Source organism: Charadrius vociferus, unplaced genomic scaffold (genome assembly GCF_000708025.1).
Source record: "Charadrius vociferus isolate BGI_N301 unplaced genomic scaffold, ASM70802v2 scaffold92, whole genome shotgun sequence".
NCBI classification, from domain to species: Eukaryota; Metazoa; Chordata; class Aves; order Charadriiformes; family Charadriidae; genus Charadrius; species Charadrius vociferus.
In genome coordinates this window covers 3,065,003-3,078,970 of record NW_009647874.1, presented here as the reverse complement: position 1 = coordinate 3,078,970, position 13,968 = coordinate 3,065,003, and the positions used below count along the sequence as shown (strand labels likewise).

The window sequence follows — 13,968 nt, the reverse complement described above, 5'->3', positions numbered from 1 at the left end:
CGTAGTTCAGAAATTCTCTCCTGAGCGGAGAATTTAGATTGAAAAATATTCTATAATAAACAGCTGATAAGATGATAGACTAATTTTTGCCAGCCCTACTCCAGCTGTAATTGAATTTTTCTGTGCATCAACCTCTGATGCACAGGTTCTCCTACTGAGACAGCCTTTTTAAAAATAAAGTGTCAACCTCAAAAACCAAAGTGCAGCCTGTGGCTCCGAAACACTCCTGGAGGCTGTGAGACCGTTCTAGGAAAATATGTGTTTTCCCAGCTCTGTTTGTTGATAGGTGTCTGCTGTTGAGCACTGGAGGAGATGGGATAGCGAGCTAGTTGCTGGGTCTTTGGTCTGAGCTAATACAGCAGTTCTTATTTCTCCATTCTCCTGAGCAATTACATGAACCTGCTTAAGACCAAAAGGTTTCTAAATGTATTTGTAAATTGTTTGATTGTTATCATTGAGATAGCCTGTATCTAAAGTCCCTGTCTTCAGTGAGGATGCAAAAATCTGGCCATGAACAAGTAGAGATTTGAAATCAAATTCCAACATATGGCATGTAAGGCAATATTTGTAGTGCCAGAGTAGTGAGAAAACTCTCTCACTAGCACCTCTGATCAGTTCTGCACCCTTTAGGCACAGGAGGGGAAATGCTTTATAACAATCAAAGCAGATCTCCATTACTGTGAATTAGTATTATTCTCACAAATTACATTCATGCTGGTGTTATTCCTGCAGGTGGAGTGGGTGTCCAATATGCAGTAAGTATTTCCAGTGCAGACTGGAGAAATTTGCCCATGGGCTGTGCAACAAAGAAGCCACATTTGAATGAAAATAGAGCATTTTGTTATGATGTTTTGGAGAATATAAGCCTTAGAAATAAGGATAGAAATAGCAAAAACAGAGCCAAGCAGATATCAAAACTCTGTTTGTATGGCTGTTTTTTTGGAGGAAATATGCCCATTAGAGAGAGACAGTTTGATGCTGAGCTTACTTAATGTTGGCTTCGTATTACTGCAATGCTGACTTTCGTAAGAGTAAATCTTGGAATGTATCAATACAATACAAATCAGAATCAAGCGCTGTGTTTTCATTTGTGGTGGTGCAGTTGTGCAAGAGCTCTGCCTAATGAATGTTACCTCCCTCACAGGACTAGTGAAGATTGGTGGAGAGTTCACAAAGTTCAAAATATTATACATAATATATAAAAAATAATTGTACAAGGTTTGTGGATGGTATTTTATTTCCTCCATGTATGAACTATCCATATCTAAAGAAGAAAGAGATACTGTAGTGGTACTCATTACAGAGACACAGACAGTTTTCATGGCATATTATTATTTCAGTATTTTCTTCACAAACATATCTCCAATGATATGCTTTGTTGTAACACGCTGGAAGCTTCAATAAGAACAAAGAAATAGTTTTAATAAGGATTGCTTTATCGGTTTGGTAACATACCGAACTTGTTCTGTTTTTTTTGAAGTTCTTTTTTAATGTATTGTATATTGCAAAATGTAAAAGCAATCTGTTCCTTATTACCGTACTTGTGCATTGTTATCAGTTGGGTAGGTTAATATCTAATCCCATGAAAAGAATACACAATTTTTATTTGTGCTCCAGAACAATACAGACTATCTTCGAGGTGTTTGTTCTCTTGCTGCCCCAGGTCAGCTGAAACTCAGGGAATTTTATTTATTTTATTTTATTTTAGTCACTTTAAGAGCAAAATGATAAGTCTTTAAATGTCTTAGGACAGGTCACTTCTGTGCTGGCATGTGGAGGGGGTCAGGCGTGGAACTAGAAAAGTAAAGGGATGATCTGATATCTTCCCAGTGGAGTTCTGCTCACCACTTTCCCCTATTTATTCCCACCTGTAAGGTGTAAAGACCCTGTGGAGACATTCAGTGATGTGCGGACAAGACAGACAGTTATTCCCTATGACGTCAACACCGCTTGCATCAACTATGACAGTTTGATTTTCATTACGCAAATGAACCGAGCCTGCATGTTATATACCACTACTCGACAGACTAGATTGCCATTAATCCCCAGGGGCTGTGCTTGTGTTTGTTTTCCCAGGTGTGCCCTGGGACCTTGGTTTTTCTTTCACCCAGAAAGACAGCAGCAGCTAGGGACTGCTGACAGCAGAGAGACAGGTTTCCTTGCTGTGGAAAGTGGCATACACGGGCTGTCCCACCTCCTGGGACATGCTAGTCCCAGTATGGAATAAAGGTGCCATTACACCTAAGCCTGGAAACTTGGCAGCATCCCTGGATCCTCTCAGTGTTACCCCTGAGAGCTGAAAGCAAGTGAAAAACCGACCAACCAACCAACCAAAAAACCCAGCTGGCCTGGAATTGGGTGGTGGTGACGGTCTTTTTTCCCTGCTGGTAAATACCTGTGTTTGTTGTTGTTGCTGTTGTTGAGAATTGATCAATGTCAATTAAACATTTGTTGGGAAGGACTTATCAGGGTCAAGATAAGATTTCTGGTCAAATCCAGAAAGGGAGTAATTTTTTCTCCCTCTGGCTTGCCGATAGCTGAATGGTAGACTCATGGGTCTGTCATGCCTCAGTGAGATCCTTAACATATTGCTTACCCCAGCCCTACCACTAACACTACTCCTGAAACTATTGTCATTTTCTCTCTTTCTTCTTACGTTATGAAAAATTTGGCAGATCTTATTTTTGGTCTGTCGCAGGATGAAAACACATTCCAAAACTTTGAAATATATCTGGTATTAAGTCTTATATTCCAAGCACTTTGGACACGGCCAGGCCACCAGTGCTCACCATCTACGTGATGGTAAGAGGCAGTAAAATGCAGAATCCAGCCAGCTCATGATGGTCCTACAAATTTTCAAGATGTTCATATTAGATTATGGCAAAAAACAGTGACAATCTTATTAGACTAGCTGTAATTGCAAATTCCAACTTTTTTCCTATGTTTACGGCATAATCTTAGTTTAGCTTGAATCGACCTCCCTTTGCCATTAAAAGTTTTTAATTTATTTTAGAGGGAGTAAAAAATAAATGCACACAAAGTTTTGGTCATACTGTACCTTGATCATAATCCATTCTTTAATCACATAATTTACAGACAACATTTCAAGGACATCACTTAACTGAGAACAAAGATTTGCAATTTTATTTTTTTTTTTTTTAAAAAAAAAAGGGGTAAGAAAGAAAAATGGAGAAAGGAAAAAAATAGGAACAGCAAGATGAACTCGGCCTGATTCATCCTGGGTTATCACTATCTGTTTCCCTTTCTTTTCTTGGGAATTTAGCCGAACTCTAACTCTCACACAGATTGACTGATTTAGCAAAACCAGTTAACATTTCACAGCAGCCCTCATCCATTGTTTTGCTGGTGAAAAGGCCAGGCAGCTACAAGGAACTGTCGGCCTCTTGTCCCAGTTTGTTAAAAGTGCAAAGATGACTATCTTTTAGGTAGTTCTTTTATTTTAAATGGAAAAACAGGCTCAGTACCAAGGAAACCTTATACGTTCTCCTCCCCAAAAAGCAGATATCTCAGACTCCTTAATCAGCATGTACTTTATTTCTTAAGGATTTGCTGCACTTTCTCAAGGGAGTTAAAACCAGTAGGACTGCAAGGCTCAAACTGCTAGGACATGCTGAAGAATGTATTCAAACAGAGGAGGAAACCTACAGTGCTTTCCTGAATCTACAACCGATTGTTGCCCAATCTAATCCTTAAATGTGAACTTCCGTATTAAGCTTTGAGCAAGAAATGGAGAGTTTCTGCTAACAGCTGTATGAAGGCTTAAGGCCCATTCTGACTACCCAGTATATTGATAAAACCCAGGAAAGGGCAAAATCTGACATTTTTTATTCATCTGTGGAGGATTTTGCAGTGTCACTGGTCACTGAAAGGCTCTTCAGAGCCTTCTGTTCCAGCACTAAGAATAGATCATGCGTGGGAATACTATTTAATCAACTCATTAATATCATATTTAAACTTCTCTTTTATTTACAGGAGGGGTAGAAATCGGCGTGTACATAGGCTCTCCCCCGCAGAGGTGGAGTCTATGAGAGATGTCCTGGCACATAATCTATATCAAGTGCGACAAAGGGTGCGTAAGCGTCCTGCTATCATGCGCAGACTGAAAGCTCTTGTTTGCCCTCCCCATATCATAGCCACGGCGGGTGGTAGCACTGGGACCAGCCCTGGGGTCACACTGGTGGGAAATGTGGGCCCGGAGCCTGCAGCTGCTCCGACCCAGGAGCTGGATGGGGAAGGGAAAGCAGGGAAGGAGCCCTAGATCAGGGCTTGATGCTGGGTGGAAAAAGGGAAAGCAGGGTTTTTTTTTCCCATCAGCTTTTCACCCTAATGGCAGTGGGGAAAGCCAGGAAAATCTGGGACTGAGCTGTAGAGGTCAGGCTTCCCTAACTGCACTGCGACCTGTGACTCAGAAACCACCTTCCCGAGGCTGCCAAACATCCCCAGGGGAACCCCAGCTCCCACGTCCTCTTCCTGGGGACATGCAAAGCCTGGGCGGTGGAGGTGGCCTCCTGGGTGACCTGCGTGCTGCTGCAGGCCAGCAGGATGGACCGACGCGGAACATATCTGGCGTGTAGTTTTGCTTCGTGGGAAGCAACGGGCTGGCAGGTGGCCAGCAGCAGTGAAACTGCCTTGGGGAGGTGGGTGGACCAGTGGCGATAAAAGTTGCTTAGCCCAAAGTCAGCTGAGAAGGCTGGTATGTCCTCCGTCTGGGTGGGAGCAACAATTTACCCTCACCACAGGAGGAGAAAGGGCAAAAAAAATTTAAAATTCCACGTCCCCTGGGGTGTTGCTTTACACGTTTGGGTTTGTTTTCCCCATAAAATGGGGGTGATAATACTTCAACAGGGGTTTGCTTTGCAGCAATTTGTACTGATTCTGATGCAGCTCTGTGTATAAAATCTACTTAATCCAATCTTGGGCCCAGAATATACAACTGAGTGCTCTCATACAGCAATGAGTTGTAGAGGATATATCTCATCCGGCAATGAGTGGTAGAAAAAATATTACAGTAACCTTGAAATTACACAGATAGACAGGGCTAACTTGTGTAATCCACATTTACTAGAAAATGCTAGGCCCTGCTCATTTAAATGTGTCATTATTAATATGATATTCATTCCTAATATTGTTTGATTTGCCATGGCCAATTATCCTTATGTTATTAATTTCTTATCTTACCAGCAACAATTTGCATATATGGTTGCCTCTTAGACTACTGAAATGATTTCTCTCTCTTCAAAATCAATTACAGTAATGACTGTTTGCGCCATTCACTTCCTATGTGGTATTGAGAACTGTGTGCTTTTGGAAATGAAAGATCAGAAGTAAAATAATATCACTTATAATGCTTCACTTTCAGCTCTGAAGGTCTGGTAATGCTCCGGCTCACCAGACCAACTTTACAAGGGACCCTTGCAAGAGAAACAGAGATCAGGTTCTGCTTTTCAAGAGGGCTTATAAACTTAAATGAATTTTTCTCTTTAAGGTAGATAATTATTCCCCTTATTTCACTAGATGTATATGATAAATTAAAAACCTTGTCCTAAAAGATGCTCAGTTTTAGGGTAATATTAAGGTCTAGTTTTTCCAAGTATGGAAAGGAAACTCAGCTGTGCATCTCATTCTGGAGATGTACTCTTCTTAACGTAGTCTTTTGCTCCCGGGCACATCTGCAACTTGCTCCTGGCTCAGTAATACAAGTAACAAGGCACAGAGGTGGGTTAACCAGCTCTCTCTCTCTCTCGGGATCTGCATCAGATCTGTAACTCCCAATTGTGTGATCAGGAGAGGGCTGACAAAGGGAGGACAAGCCCAGAGATGTTAACAGCCTTGTGTAGGTGGGTATATTTTCATGGTACGCTTTAAGCAGGCATGAGCCTATCAAAAATGGCATCAAAATGTAGCCCTTCAGGTCTGAGACTTACAGCTATTTTCATGCTTCCTTCCATCTTGCTCTGCAGCAGTGAGGTTAGTGCGAGGCTGCATTTTGCCATGTGATACCAAAGAGAGCTGTGGTGGGTCCATGGCCAAGCCCTTGGCCCCGTGGTCGACCGGACTGCACAAGGTTATTCACCCTGCAAGCGCAAAGAAAATCAGCTGGCTGCATTTTCTGTTTCAGGCACCGACATACAGCCGACACAACCTGCCCACCAACACAAATGAGAAAGAAGCCCAAGAAATCCTCATCCGTCGGCAGCACAGCCTGAGGCAGAGTTGCAGGAAGGGAAACAGCTTACCCTGGGGTAGACTGGTACCTGTTATGTAAAGTACTATTCTTCTAAAAAATGCCTCTGCTTCTCTGCAAATAAGGAAAGAGACACCCATTTTTAAATGCTTTTTGCAATAGTTAAAATGGATACTTTCCCCGGTGTCCTCATGTGGCACCTAAGAAGAAAGAGAGTTACTTAGCATGTTGACAGCAGCATCTTTATGTCCTACCTGTATACATTGGTCAGAAATCAGCTACTGTGGCTGTAAGTAGCAAAATGATGTAACTTGCATTATTTTGGCATTTGCAAAACATAGTATAATCACAAAAGGCCTGATGCAAAGCCCTTGACACCTTGCACTGTCAATTTGGGCTCTTGATCAGTAAGAGTAAGATTTGTCTGACCAAATGCAGGCACTGGATAGTGTAGACACTTACAGCTGAGATAATCACAGTTAAGGAAGAGAAATAAGTGCTTGTTGCGTGTGTTAATTTTATTTAAAGTTGTCACCTGAAATAAGAAAGGTGAAGAACATATTTCTCTCTGCTGACTGTGAAAAAACCCTTCGGGCTATTATATCAGACACAGACATTTTCACGCTGAGTCCAACCATCCAACCCAAGCACTGAACTTATTCACACCCTTCTAAATTTGGCTGCAAAGGTGCAGAGGCACAACAGAAAAAGCGTGTGACCATCCCTCTTTACCGTCCCACCCAATAAGTGCAAATTGCGGAGGCAATCACGGGCACCAAACACATTTCTGTCTCATCCACAGGCTAGCACCACCGAAGTACGCTACCTCTCTTTGCCCCAGGGCCCCAGCCAGCCCATGAGACGAAAGGCCAGGCGTGTAACTTTTACAGGTAATGGAAGTGCTTTACTATGTATCCTGCTCCAGTGGTGAAAGAAACTTGGCCACTTGCTCACTGGATTTAACAGTACTAAGGAATGCTCCCATGGAAGTCCCTGGCCTCTTTAAATGAGCTACACCCTCCTCTCCTATCTTTTTCATCTATGTTGTTTATATGGTCATTACTGCAGTAGTTTCTGTCTCGTTCCAGCAACGCCTAGTTTTCTCTTTTTCCCTCTTGCACAAATATTCCTGTGATCTCTGCGGTCTGGCCTGGCCACGAGGGCATCCCTGCAAGCCCGAGAAAGAAAATTATCTGTTCCCCACAGTCCCACAGACACAACTGCATGTGAAATCGTTAGGAGCTGCTGAAGCAGCTGCGTGCCCCCAGGTCCCGCTGGTAGCAAGGCTGGGCAGGTACTCCCGACAGGCACCCCCTCACCGTAATTCGGGTACACGTACATGTGGCCGGACACGCAGAGAGCACAGACAGGCCACAGCGCTCACGCAAACACAAACAGCACCAATGGCCTCGTGCCGGTCCCCTCTCTGGCTGATCAGGGTGAAAGGCTGTTAGTGGAAGATTATATATACATACATGCTATCTGAATCCCCCAGTAGATGTCCTTAGACACACGCTCTGTCCAGTAGCTGGCCCTGGACCCTCGGTCTCCCCATTTGGTGGCACTTGGGCATCGGAGCCCCTTGGGACAGAGCCCAATGGCAGCGACTGGTACTCAGCCCTACACACAGGCACATATACACGCACAGATGCTCTTCTCCCCACCATGCACTACAGATCCCTCCAGTAGCTGGCCTTGGACACCAAGTCTTCCCTGTCGCGGACTCCTGGATCCCCTGGTGTCTCCTTGCCTCACACACAGGGACACACACATGCAGCTTGTCTCTTTGGTATCAGGTCCAAATTATGGCCTTACCAGTAGCCAACCACTGACCCCATGGTCTCTTCAGTCACTGGTCTGGACCTTCTGCCCCTCACAGTAGTCAACTCACAGGCCTTCTGCTCTCCCCAGTCTCTGTCCCAGACTTATGGCTGCTCCAGCACTTGGTTCTCAACCCTCTTATCCTACTCAATGGCTACTCTGGCTTGGTGATCGCTAGCAATTTTGCACTGACATATGCACCCACACTATATGCATGCACCCCAGTCCTCCCAGCTTCTGCCACTCAGACCTTCACACACACAGGTACATGGTATAGGGACCTGCTTACCTAGGAAAACAGTCAGAAGTGGAGTTTAATGGGAAGACAGGACAGACTGTGCTGATCAGGCACAGAGCACCAGACGCATATACTGACCAGCCCCTGTTTACAAGAGAGCAGCCCTTTTTATCCCCTTCTTTCTCTGTTTTCCTGTACTTCTTCCTCCTCAAACTACCCTGATCAGTTCCTTTCCCTGCCTTCGGTTCCAACCCCCAATATTCCATTGTAAGTCCTGTATGATCCAAAAATACTCTCCCCAGACATCCCAATAATGAGCCCTGTACCCTACTGCACCTCACCCTATGAGATGCCCCACGGAGAACCTCTCCATTGGCTTATCATGGTGGGTCTTACCCAGCCTATGGAGCTGATCGCCCCCATGATGGATCAGGGCAGGGGCTCGGGCTCATTCCTCTGACTGGGGTACTGGGGGCTCCCCACCCACCCTTGAGCCTTGAAGATCCTCTGTGTTTGTGGAGATCATGTAACTTAGCAAAAAATCCTAACAGAATCTGTCCCCAAGCAGCTGGTCTCTTCTTCCCTTTTCCCAGCTTGCTCTCTATGAACTTTTCTGTAGTAGTACTGGTATTATTGCATGAAGTTATCAGCCAGTCTCAGGTTACCATATGTACACAGTAAAATGCAGACCCATCCTCACTTACACTCTAAGTAAGGAGGCAGAGGTTATGGATGGAGCAACACTGAATTGCCCTAAGAAACATAGCAAGACAGTGTCAGAGAAAACATGGAATTTACAGCACTTGAATGTTCATCATTATCTCTATCTGAAATCTTCCTGACTCCTTTCTGAGTTTATGTGAACCTGAAATGCATTTGGCTTCCGTAGAGAAATTCCTTTTCATTTCTGGCAAAAATAGCTATAGCTACTGAAACAATATTTTTAATCTTTGTCTTTGTATCAAAAACTTGGACAACAAAGTTTATTTCCTGCAGGTGCAAAATTGTTTTCTTTCTTCCCTTTCTGTTTTACTCTGAAAGAGAAGAAAGCAAAAGAGATCTGTGTACGCAAACCATCCCCTTGGGGCTGGGCAGAAGAACAGAAACCCGTAAAATCTATTCAGAGGGGAAAATCAAAGTTACTCAAGGGGATATTTTTTTTCATACAGCTGATTCGTTCTGTTTGTCGGGACTCCGTGGCGGGGGATATGTGTCTTTCTAAAAGATTCAAATTGTTCTACACAGCAGCCTCAAACCTAAAAGTATTTCAGATACTTTCAAGAGACCAAGTCCTGCTATAGCGGACAGGCACGTTATTTCAGTGAGGAGAGGAGTAAATCCTGAGGCAGTGAATGCAGATGCATTTTCACTAGTAGCTAGGCCTGTGATCTATTTAAATTATTTTTGGTCTGGCTTCTGGCCCCATCTTAGGTCCATTGCATCACAATCACACCACTTTAATGCCTCCAGCAGGAGGAAGCCACCCTAAACACCTCTCATAAACTGTGTTAGGACAAGATGAATTGCACTTGGGAACTGAGAAGAGAAATACTCAGTATGTAGGAAATTAGAATGGAAACCTCGTGTATGCACATACGCATTTAGAGAGATAAATGCCACCTCTTCTGTCTACGCCTGGAAGTCTTCCTGGAACACACATCCTCCAGCAAGCTTGGTTTAGCTTTTATATATAGCATGTGCAGAAAGTTTAGTAACTAAGAGGTCAGAAATGACCACATATAAATCCTTAAACCACCTGTCAGCTCGTTCTGCCACTTATACAAACGAATTATTTCTTTGACAATATATATAATTCATACTTTGTAGCAGTAATGCTCCCAAAAGGCTAAGTAGAGGCCCTTCAAATCTGAGAAAACTTATTTTATTGCTTATGGTGTGGTATGCCCACATAGCCTATGAGAAGCAGGTTCTGCTGCTAAAGAAATCTGTACCTCTGTTTGGTAGAGATAAGTGCTAGTGCACACATTCTTACTTTGTGCCAACTGTGAAGTAAACATTAGCTTAAAATAGTTTAATGGTTATTAAGCTGCAATAAATTGATAAATTTTGACTGTGTGACTACACCCATTTCACGTGTGCTTTAACTGCAACAGGATATAGTCTAATTTTATTATTCATAGGCCTTTGCGTTTATCTCCCAAAACCTCCTAGCTTGTTACAAGCTGTTTCTTAAATTAACTAATTTGCTAGTGCACAGTCAGACTACAAGTGGCTTTAAGAAAAGTGAAAAAGTATATTCTATAAACTCAAGAGAATGAGAAAGCAAGTTATTGGCCTATTGCTGTCAAATTTTTATTGTGTGCTTGTGGCAAAGAAAGCTGGTAGGAGCAGGTCTGACACACCCAATGTAATCAAAGCACCCTAGAGTCAAACTCCTGGTTTCAGGTGAAACTGTTTTCTTCCCAGTTGTTAATCGCAGGCGACTGGTAAACTTGATTTTTGATGGCACTTAAAGTCTTCTCCCTCATCACTTTTTGTCTTCTGCTGTGGGTTTCACCATGCTTTTCAACCATGGTACTAGGTATACTTGTGAAATTTGTAGAAAATTGAAAGCTATATAAAGGAGCACTCTTGCCCTGTGAAGGCATTGAGCAGCTCTGCAAGGCACTAAAAGCCAGCTGAATGTGCTTATTCACTGGGGTTTCAGGGTAGAAACAAGATCAATAAAATCTTTTAAACATCAGCTTCAGGATGAAAATAAAAAATTAGAGTTATATTTAGTTCTTGACTGCTTTCTTATTCTATACTAATTATTTCAAATGCTTTGGTCCCAGGGTTTATAACTGTAATGCTGTGTTGTACTGAAGCATACCCTTTAACTGTCCTTGCCAATACCATGATGTTTCTCTTTTCTCTTCTTCAAAATATGAATTAGTTGTCTATTTTCCTTCAGATCACCACAGAAGTGGCTCTGACACTGCGTTGCCGATAACGTTCAGACCTCAGCCCCGACTACGGCCACTCGAAGCAAAGCACCGCCAGGAAGAGCTGATTCCAATGGCACGCTTGGAAAGACGAGCAGGCTCATCCAATCTGTCAGGTCGAAGAGGAAATTCAGTGAGCCAGCATCATTTCACCAGAGCAGATAATACAGCTCTAATGCCAAGGTCTCGATTCACTGTGGGAGTAGAGGGGTATGAGTCAGAAGAAGAGACAGAAAGGATGGCACCAGCCAGGCCATTAGCCATATGAGGAGCGGAGAAGAGCTATGTTTGCATCTCTAGGGCCCTTTGTGCACTGCTCCAGAGAAAATAACAAAGCTCTTATATGAACCAAACCGCAATTTTCCTTTTGGGACCAGCGCACTTGTTCTCGTATCACTTTCAAGTGCTGTATCAAGGTACTTAGTGGCTCAGAGAAGACTCAAATCCTTACATGTTTTTATCAAGCTTTCTTTCCAACGGAACACTGCAGGAAAGAGGGGAACATGGTCTTTGTAGAAGTTTGGGCATGGATTTAAATGACTATAGTCGGGCACATGTAATGCTCTGGTTGGCAGCTGATATTGCCTTTCTCTGTTCTGTACTATGGCCTATATCCAGAAGAAAGAAAGACTGAAGGACATGCTTGACATATGAGTGCCCAGATTGGTAACTTCAACTTGCCTACAGCTTTTCATCTCAGAGTAGCTGCAATATTCCAGGAAAGAGTTTAAAGAAAAAAAAAGGTAATCTTTTGGCACCTAAATTTCACTGAAGATGTCTAAATAGGTAATTAAGTCAAAAGGATATTTTAGTGGACATTTTTAGCACTTGGGAATCTGTTGGCATTTCAGGTTTTGGCTCTGCAAAAGTGCCTGAAGTCAGTTGCTGTGATGGTCCATAACTCCTGCTACTTCAACCAATTTCAACATGTAGGCACCTGTCATCTCACCCACCTACAGTTGTTTGGGATGAATACAGTAGTCATCCTGGTACATACAAATCCAGAGAGGACTCTTCAGGCAGGGGTGCTCTCAGGATGCCTTTTATTTGCAAATGTGGGACGGCACAAATGTACACAGTATTCTTGTGGTTCAGCAAGTGGGAGGCTTCACTGTAGAGCATCTAACCTCCATTCCCTACTCCCACCTTGCCAGAGGGTACCCAAATCAGTGGACCACTCTTTGAAGCTGGACCAGCACTGCAGACAGGAAGCAAGAAAACTGGGACAAAATGCAAAGGGAGCATAACTTTGTAGCCTGCTGGCTAACATGAAACAGGGGCCCTGTGTTCTGCTCCCAGCTTTTTGTAGGGTATCTGCCTATATGTTGTACAGAGAGGCATTTGCTAAAAGACAAAAAAAAAAGCAGAAACAACTAGGGGAATGTGCACTGGAGCCCGTGACCTGCCAGCCTTCCTACTGAGCTCCCTTCCAACTGGCTCTGCGCGTCCATGCTTAGTCTCAACGGTGGGTCTTGCTGGTGGTAGGAGAAGCAAGAAGGTACAGAGTCCTTTTGGATAAAGTCTGCAATCGCAGGCACCTAGTTCCTCTGATGGAGCTCTTTTCTGCAAAATAGAAGTGGCATTGCCACTGTCATCAGTGTCTTGAAACTGCAGGTGAGCTGATTTTATCCAAAGGGATGATTTGAGTCCAAAAGTCCATAAACCCTTCCTTGTAGCTGCACTAAACACAAATCTGCAGCTGAGAAATGCGCCGAGTTCAGTCATGCTCTCTTCAAGTTTCGCTGTCTGTCCTTCACTCAGAGCTTGCTTAGCTGCCCAACTCAAGGTCCGTAAACACTACTGTAAGTGGCAGAGAGTCAAGAATTAGAGGGAGCAGTGCCACAGTTATATTACTGTTAAGCGTTTGCATCTCCTGGTCTAGAAAAAAAACTTTTATGTGTAAGTTATGACTTCACATTTCTTACAATGGATTTCCAATTCAGGACAGGTAGCAGCTAAGCTAACAAATTTGAAAAGCGCCATCCAAGGAAAAAAGTAAAGGCCATTTTTCCCCTTTTCTCGTGTTTGCAGCTTTTGTGTTTAGCAGGTCACAATGAATCATCTGTACTGAAACTGTACAAAGCTTTATGAAACTTAAGGTCTGTTTGTGTTTCCTCATTGTGCCAGAGAAATTGTACAACTTCCTTTAATGAAAGCAGTGGCACGTTGTTAAAAGAGGGTAGGATTTGGCTTTTGTACCGACAATGAATAAGCAATGAAATACAGTTCTCTTCCTGAAAATCAACAAATAAAGCCCAGCTCCACCAAAAGAGGAAGTGCTCCATGTAGTTTTTAAACAAAAGCCTTGTGTCAGATCTCAATCCTATAGCAAGTTATATTGACATATCATAAATCTCAATGAAAACATTATTTTAAGAGAAAGAGGAGTTATACAGAATCAGGTCTTAAATTGCACTGTGAGCCACCTGGTTGCCACTTGAAATTTAACTGAGGGCAAAATCAGTGCCCGTGTGACACAGTCCTTAGGCCACAGAGTTGACGCAGGTGCATGGAGTAGGGTGATGGAGGTGTGGGACCTGCTTCTGCATCGCAGGGTCGGGATGGGGTGGGATCTCCAAAACTGGCTGGTGGGTGTTGTGAAGTGCAGCAATCCTTGAGGACAGTGATGAAGGGAAAGTGGAAATCTGAGAGGAGGGTGAAGAAGGGATACTGTCTTATCTTCAAAGGGAGGCTCAGGAGAGGGGTTAAACAGAAGAATTACTGTGAACTGCAAATTCAGCATTTCCTCTTTAAGAAGA

General features: G+C 43.3%; 1 protein-coding gene across 1 annotated transcript in view; it reads left to right on the top strand.

The window, feature by feature from the left end:
• SLC9A4 (solute carrier family 9, subfamily A (NHE4, cation proton antiporter 4), member 4) overlaps nucleotides 1–10,650 on the top strand; it is a 32,328-nt gene extending 21,678 nt beyond the window's left edge. The window contains exons 9-13 of the mRNA XM_009883075.1: nucleotides 3,994–4,090; nucleotides 6,140–6,271; nucleotides 7,008–7,095; nucleotides 8,406–8,410; nucleotides 10,600–10,650. Coding sequence (XP_009881377.1) covers nucleotides 3,994–4,090; nucleotides 6,140–6,271; nucleotides 7,008–7,095; nucleotides 8,406–8,410; nucleotides 10,600–10,650 — 373 coding nt within the window. The remainder of the gene's footprint in view (nucleotides 1–3,993; nucleotides 4,091–6,139; nucleotides 6,272–7,007; nucleotides 7,096–8,405; nucleotides 8,411–10,599) is intronic.
• Nucleotides 10,651–13,968: the final 3,318 nt, after the last annotated feature.